Source organism: Rattus norvegicus, chromosome 16, assembly GCF_021556685.1.
Source record: "Rattus norvegicus strain SHRSP/BbbUtx chromosome 16, alternate assembly SHRSP_T2T, whole genome shotgun sequence".
NCBI classification, from domain to species: Eukaryota; Metazoa; Chordata; class Mammalia; order Rodentia; family Muridae; genus Rattus; species Rattus norvegicus.
In genome coordinates, this window is record NC_141549.1 from 22631532 (window position 1) to 22639589 (window position 8058).

An 8058-nucleotide genomic window follows, 5' to 3' on the forward strand; every position below is an offset into this window, starting at 1 on the left:
GGAGGGAGGGGCAGAGGGAGGGAGGTGGCCTTTTTACTTGGAGAGTTTTAGAGAGAAATAGTGCAGAATGAACCATAGAATATGAAGGAAAGAGAATATTACAAAATCACTATTTAGAGGAAGAGCAGAGCAAAACATCAGAGGCCAAGAGTCACATTTTGTCCTTTCTATTTATATATTTCCATCTTACAAGGAAAAATGACTTTAGGTAGCAAAGAGCAGAAGAAATCTAAGTATAAACCTAAAGAGATCCACAGTAAAGACTTTGAAAAACTCTGGGCCAATTACTCAAGCAGACAGGAAGCAGACTTCACTGAATGTCACTGAATGTAGTGCTAACTTTCGACAGCATACACAAATAGTTTGGGGACTATGAATCCAGGTTCTGACATTATCAGAAGGGTGATAGAATGAATAAAATCAGTAAATTTTCAATCAAAAGTATCACTGCTAATTTTCGTTTTAGGATGAAAAATATAAAACAGATAATTTCTATGCTGTGTCTTCTGAGCATAGAAATTCTATTCCTAAGGCTACTGCTGATCGTGAAGCTTCCACGTCTACTGCTGACAGCCTGGATGCTGCCGAGCCTGACCCGACAAATTCTACAAATGCTACTGACTGTCTGGCTGCTCTTGAGCATGAGCTGACTAATTCCAACAACACTGCTGACTGTCTGGCTGACCTTGAGCCTGATCCGACTATTTCTACCAATGCCGCTGACTTTCAGGCTGCTGTTGCACCAGAGCCAACTATGTCCACCCACCCTGCTGACTGTCTGCCTGATGTGGAAACAGAGCCAACTATGTCCACCCACCCTGCTGACACTCTGGCTGCTCTTGAGCCTGAGCTGACTAATTTCAACAACACTGCTGACTGTCTGGCTGACCTTGAGCCTGAGCCAAACATGTCCACCCACCCTGCTGACTGTCTGCCTGATGTGGAACCAGAGCCAACTATGTCCAATCACCCTGCTGACACTCTGGCTGCTCTTGAGCCTGAACTGACTAATTCCAACAACACTGCTGACTGTCTGGCTGACCTTGAGCCTGATCCGACGATTTCTACCAATGCCGCTGACTTTCAGGCTGCTGTTGCACCAGAGCCTGCTATGTCCACCAACCCTGCTGACTGTCTGCCTGATGTGGAAACAGAGCCAACTATGTCCACCCACCCTGCTGACACTCTGGCTGCTCTTGAGCCTGAGCTGACTAATTTCAACAACACTGCTGACTGTCTGGCTGACCTTGAGCCTGAGCCAAACATGTCCACCCACCCTGCTGACAGTCTGCCTGATGTGGAACCAGAGCCAAATATGTCCACCCACCCTGCTGACACTCTGGCTGCTCTTGAGCCTGAGCTGACCAATTTCAACAACACTGCTGACTGTCTGGCTGACCTTGAGCCTGATCCGACTATTTCTACCAATGCCGCTGACTTTCAGGCTGCTGTTGCACCAGAGCCAACTATGTCCAACCACCCTGCTGACTGTCTGCCTGATATGGAACCAGAGCCAACTATGTCCACCCACCCTGCTGACACTCTGGCTGCTCTTGAGTCTGAGCTGACTAATTCCAACAACACTGCTGACTGTCTGGCTGACCTTGAGCCTGATCCGACTATTTCTACCAATGCCGCTGACTGTCGGGCTGCTGTTGCACCAGAGCCCGCTCTGTCCAACAACCCTGCTGACAGTATGGCAGCTGTTGAGCCTGAGCCGACTATGTCCACCCACCCTGCTGACATTCTGACTGCTGACGAGCCTGCACATAATACTTCTACCAAAGCTGCTGACTGTCTGGCTGACCTTGAGCCTGAGCCAAACATGTCCACCCACCCTGCTGACAGTCTGCCTGATGTGGAACCAGAGCCAACTATGTCTAATCAACCTGCTGACACACTGGCTGCTCTTAAGCCTGAGTCGACTAAATCCTCCAGTGCTGCTGACTGCCTGGCCTATGTTGAGCCAGAGCCAGGTATGTCCACCCACCGTGCCGACAGTCTGGCTGCTCTTGAGCATGAGCTGTCTCATGCCAATAAAGATGCTGGCTGTCTGGCTTCTCTCAAGGCTGAGCTGATTAATTCCACCAATGCTACTGATTGTCTGGCTTCTGTTGGGACTGAGACAACCATGTCCACCCAGCCTGCTGACAGTTTGGCAGCTGTTGAGCCTGAACATAATAATTCCACCAATGCTGCTGACGGTAAGGACTCTGTTGAACAAGAGCCAGCTAAGCCCACCCACCGTGCCGACAGTCTGGCTGCTCTTGAGCATGAGCTGACTAATTCCAACAACACTGCTGACTGTCTGGCTTCTCAGAAGGCTCAGTCAATTGATTCTACCAATGCTACTGATTGTTTGGCTTCTGTTGGGACTGAGACAACTATGTCCACCCACCCTGCTGACAAGATGGCTACTGATGAGCTTGAGCCTACACATTCCACCAATGCTGCTTACTTTCTGGCCGCTCTTGAGCCCCAGTCGACTAATTCCTCCAATGCTGCTGATATTCTGGCTTCTGTTGGGTCTGAGACAACCATGTCTACCCACCTTGCTGATATTCCTATTGCTCATGAGCCTGACTATAATGATTCTACCAATGTTGCTGACAGTCTGGACTCCGTTGAGCCAGAGCCAGCTATGTCCACCCACCGTGCCGACAGTCTGGCTGCTCTTGAGCATGAGCTGTCTCATGCCAACAAAGCTGCTGACTGTCTGGCTTCTCTCAAGGCTGAGCCAACCATGTCCACCCAGCCTGCTGACAGTTCGGCAGCTGTTGAGCCTGAGCCTACAATTTCCATCAGAGCTGCTGATTGTCTGGCTAATGTTATGCCTGAGCTAACTATGTCAACCCACCCTGTTGGCTGTCTGGACTCTGTTCAGCTTGAGTCATCTATGTCCACACACCCAGCTGATAATATGGCTACTGATGAGCTTGAGACTACAAATTCGACGAACGCTGCTTACTGTCTGGCTGCTCTTGAGCCTGAGTCGACTAAATCCTCCAATGCTGCTGACTGTCTGGCCTATGTTGAGCCAGAGCCAGGTATGTCCACCCACCGTGCCGACAGTCTGGCTGCTCTTGAGCATGAGCTGTCTCATGCCAACAAAGTTGCTGACTGTCTGGCTTCTCTGAAGACTGAGCTGATTAATTCCACCAATGCTACTGATTGTCTGGCTTCTGTTGGGACTGAGACAACCATGTCCACCCAGCCTACTGACAATTTGGCAGCTGTTGAGCCTGAACATAATTCCACCAATACTGCTGACGGTAAGGACTCTGTTGAACAAGAGCCAGCTAAGCCCACCTACCGTGCCGACAGTCTGGCTGCTCTTGAGCATGAGCTGACTAATTCCAACAACACTGCTGACTGTCTGGCTTCTCAGAAGGCTCAGTCAATTGATTCTACCAATGCTACTGATTGTTTGGCTTCTGTTGGGACTGAAACAACTATGTCCACCCACCCTGCTGACAATATGGCTACTGATGAGCTTGAGCCTACACATTCCACCAATGCTGCTTACTTTCTGGCCGCTCTTGAGCCCCAGTCGACTAATTCCTCCAATGCTGCTGATATTCTGGCTTCTGTTGGGTCTGAGACAACCATGTCTACCCACCTTGCTGATATTCCTATTGCTCATGAGCCTGACTATAATGATTCTACCAATGCTGCTGACAGTCTGGACTCCGTTGAGCCAGAGCCAGCTATGTCCACCCACCGTGCCGACAGTCTGGCTGCTCTTGAGCATGAGCTGTCTCATGCCAACAAAGCTGCTGACTGTCTGGCTTCTCTCAAGGCTGAGCCAACCATATCCACCCAGCCTGCTGACAGTTCGGCAGCTGTTGAGTCTGAGCCTACAATTTCCACCAGAGCTGCTGATTGTCTGGCTACTGTTCTGCCAGAGCTAACTAGGACAAACCACCCTGCTGACTGTCTGGACTCTGTTCAGCCTGAGTCATCTATGTCCACACACCCTGCTGATAATATGGCTACTGATGAGCTTGAGACTACAAATTCGACGAACGCTGCTTACTGTCTGGCTGCTCTTGAGCCTGAGTCGACTAAATCCTCCAATTCTGCTGACTGTCTGGCCTATGTTGAGCCAGAGCCAGCTATGTCCACCCACCGTGCCGACCGTCTGGCTGCTCTTGAGCATGAGCTGTCTCATGTCAACAAAGATGCTGACTGTCTGGCTTCTCTCAAGGCTGAGCTGATTAATTCCATCAATGCTACTGATTGTCTGGCTTCTGTTGGGACTGAGACAACCATGTCCACCCAGCCTACTGACAATTTGGCAGCTGTTGAGCCTGAACATAATAGTTCCACCAATACTGCTGACGGTCTGGACTCTGTTGAACAAGAGCCAGCTAAGCCCACCCACCATGCCGACAGTCTGGCTGCTCTTGAGCATGAGCTGACTAATTCCAACAACACTGCTGACTGTCTGGCTTCTCAGAAGGCTCAGTCAATTGATTCTACCAATGCTACTGATTGTTTGGCTTCTGTTGGGACTGAGACAACTATGTCCACCCACCCTGCTGACAATATGGCTATGGATGAGCTTGAGCCTACACATTCCACCAATGCTGCTTACTTTCTGGCCGCTCTTGAGCCCCAGTCGACTAATTCCTCCAATGCTGCTGATATTCTGGCTTCTGTTGGGTCTGAGACAACCATGTCTACCCACCTTGCTGATATTCCTATTGCTCATGAGCCTGACTATAATGATTCTACCAATGTTGCTGACAGTCTGGACTCCGTTGAGCCAGAGCCAGCTATGTCCACCCACCGTGCCGACAGTCTGGCTGCTCTTGAGCATGAGCTGTCTCATGCCAACAAAGCTGCTGACTGTCTGGCTTCTCTCAAGGCTGAGCCAACCATATCCACCCAGCCTGCTGACAGTTCGGCAGCTGTTGAGCCTGAGCCTACAATTTCCACCAGAGCTGCTGATTGTCTGGCTACTGTTCTGCCAGAGCTAACTAGGACAAACCACCCTGCTGACTGTCTGGACTCTGTTCAGCCTGAGTCATCTATGTCCACACACCCTGCTGATAATATGGCTACTGATGAGCTTGAGGCTACAAATTCGACGAACGCTGCTTACTGTCTGGCTGCTCTTGAGCCTGAGTCGACTAAATCCTCCAATTCTGCTGACTGTCTGACCTATGTTGAGCCAGAGCCAGCTATGTCCACCCACCGTGCCGACAGTCTGGCTGCTCTTGAGCATGAGCTGTCTCATGTCAACAAAGATGCTGACTGTCTGGCTTCTCTCAAGGCTGAGCTGATTAATTCCATCAATGCTACTGATTGTCTGGCTTCTGTTGGGACTGAGACAACTATGTCCACCCACCCTGCTGACAATATGGCTACTGATGAGCTTGAGCCTACACATTCCACCAATGCTGCTTACTGTCTGGCTGCTCTTGAGCCTGAGTCGACTAAATCCTCCAGTGCTGCTGACTGCCTGGCCTATGTTGAGCCAGAGCCAGCTATGTCCACCCACCGTGCCGACAGTCTGGCTGCTCTTGAGCATGAGCTGTCTCATGCCAATAAAGATGCTGGCTGTCTGGCTTCTCTCAAGGCTGAGCTGATTAATTCCACCAATGCTACTGATTGTCTGGCTTCTGTTGGGACTGAGACAACCATGTCCACCCAGCCTGCTGACAGTTTGGCAGCTGTTGAGCCTGAACATAATAATTCTACCAATGCTGCTGACGGTCTGGACTCTATTGAACAAGAGCCAGCTATGCCCACCCACCGTTCCGACAGTCTGGCTGCTCTTGAGCATGAGCTGTCTCATGCCAATAAAGCTGCTGACTGTCTGGCTTCTCTCAAGGCTGAGCCAACCATGTCCACCCAGCCTGCTGACACTTTGACATCTGTTGAGCCTGAGCCTACTTTTTCCACCAAAGCTGCTGATTGTCTGGCTACTGTTCAGCCTGAGCTAACTAGGTCAAAGCACCCTGCTGACTGTCTGGATTCTGTTCAGCCTGAGTCATCTATGTCCCCACACCCTGCTGACAGTTTGGTAGCTATTGAGCCTGAACTGACTAATTCCACCAAAGCTGCTGACTTTCTGGGTGCTGTTGATCCCAAGTCAACCAAATCCACCCACCCTGCTGACAGTATGGCAGTTGATGAGCCTGAGCTGCCTAATTCCAACATTGCTTCTGACTGGCTGGACGACCTTGAGCCTGATACGACTATTTCTACCAATGCCGCTGACTGTCAGGCTGCTGTTTGGTCTGAGACAACCCTGTCCACCCAGCCTGCTGACAGTTTGGCAGCTGTTGAGCCTGAGCCGACTAATTCCACCAAAGCTGCTGACTGTCTGGACTCTGCTGAGCCAGAGCCAACTATGGCCACCCACCATGCTGACATTCTGACTGCTGTTGAGCCTGAACATACTAATTGCTCCAGTACTGCTGACTGTCTGCCTGCTGTTCAGCCTGAGTCCAGTATGTCCACCCACCCTGCTGACAGTATGGCTGCTATTGATGCTGAGCCTACAGATCCTGCCATTGTTGCTGACTGTCTGGCTTCTCTTGAACCTCGGCTGTCTGTTACATGTGCTGCTGACAGTAGTGTGTTAGTTGAGAGTCATGACTCAGGACCAGCTAGTCACATTGGATTGGATTATGTAGTTGATTTACCTCTTTACAAGGAGAGTACAAGGTACAAACCCCATGCTGACCCAGAGCCCACTCCTGGTTCCTGCACTTGTTATTCCCTTGACTCCATTCAAATGACTAACCTGACTCTTTTGATATCCCTTAGTGAAGAAGAAATATTTGATTCTGCTACTTCAGATGAGGAATCTTCTTTTACTCCTGACGTAGAAGAAGGTCTGCCTGCTACTCAGGGTGCTGAGGATATTTTTCATGCTTCCGCACGAGCTGAACCAATAAACCACAGCTTGAACCTTCTCAGGGAGAGTGGATATCTTCGGGCAACAGAGATACCACGCATACCTTTTTTGCTCTTCATATGGCTTATATCCTCACTCTTATCCATCATAACATGGATGAAAATCCAAATTCAACAAGCATGGCATGAAGAAAATGGCCAAGGAGCTCCCACTAAGAAGAGAGTCGGACCAGGTAAGTTAAACTAAAATAGTAGCTTAAAATAGATTAAGATTGTTTTACTAGAAACCTAGGTCTCTTTTGTTAATAAATTTCATACTTCTATAGGGCTATTTACACATAACCTAGAACCTGAAAAATTTATTTTTTCTCAATTTATAGAAAATAATTTTCATAATGTAACAAATCCAGTTTAGAGAAATACAACTGACCAGGTAATATTTTTTCCTACTTGGATGTTTCCTATTCTAGAATGAGGAGATTATTGTCACTTCCAGTGAAAACATGTGTTTCCTGAATGACTAAGCCGGGAAAACTTCCTGTTAAATGTTATTGTCTATTTATCGCTGTCATTCTGAACTCTGACTTCCGAAGTTAGCATAGCCTTTGACCGCAACATTCCAAAAGAAGCAACTTCTGAGATTAAAAATAACAAGAGAAGCATCCACCTTCTCACTGTTTCTCTCTACATTGATCCAGATGATAATGACACTGATGTTGTTGATGCTGGGCATGACAATATCACCAGTGATGTGCCTGATGATACTGTTAATAATTCTTTTTCTTCTAGTGGCTGCGGCTCCTGATCCCTAGACCCTTGATGCTCCTCCAGGATCGATTGGAATATCAAAACACAGTCTGTGTGGGAGAATTGATCATATATATAAATTTTAAAATAAAATGTTCAGTCTGATTGTAGACTGAAGTAAAAATTGATTGTTTCATTGGAGTCTCAGTTGTGCCATGTGATGCTTCCTGGAAACTTTTTTCAATTATTTTCAATTTTAATATTTACTTATTTACTTTACATCCTGCTCACTGCCCCCTCCCTGTCAGCCTCTCCCATAATTGTTCCCCTGTGCCCCACTCTCCTTCTCCTCTCAGTGGGTAGGGGCCATTTGGTTATCTTCCCACCCTGGAACATGAAGTCTCTGTGAGACTAATTCCTTCCTCTCCCACTGAGTCCAGA

General features: G+C 48.4%; 1 protein-coding gene across 4 annotated transcripts in view; it reads left to right on the plus strand.

The window, feature by feature from the left end:
* The window catches only part of LOC134482565 (uncharacterized), a 100950-nt gene extending 93147 nt beyond the window's left edge, over window positions 1-7803 (plus strand). For 2 of the 4 annotated variants that reach the window (XM_087589366.1, XM_087589364.1), the window contains exons 9-11: window positions 467-6678; window positions 6781-7103; window positions 7660-7803. In XM_087589366.1, coding sequence (XP_087445492.1) covers window positions 467-6678; window positions 6781-7103; window positions 7660-7682 — 6558 coding nt within the window. In that variant the 3' untranslated portion in view covers window positions 7683-7803. The remainder of the gene's footprint in view (window positions 1-466; window positions 6679-6780; window positions 7104-7659) is intronic. The other 2 variants (XM_087589368.1, XM_087589367.1) reach the window with 2 other exon arrangements.
* Window positions 7804-8058: the final 255 nt, after the last annotated feature.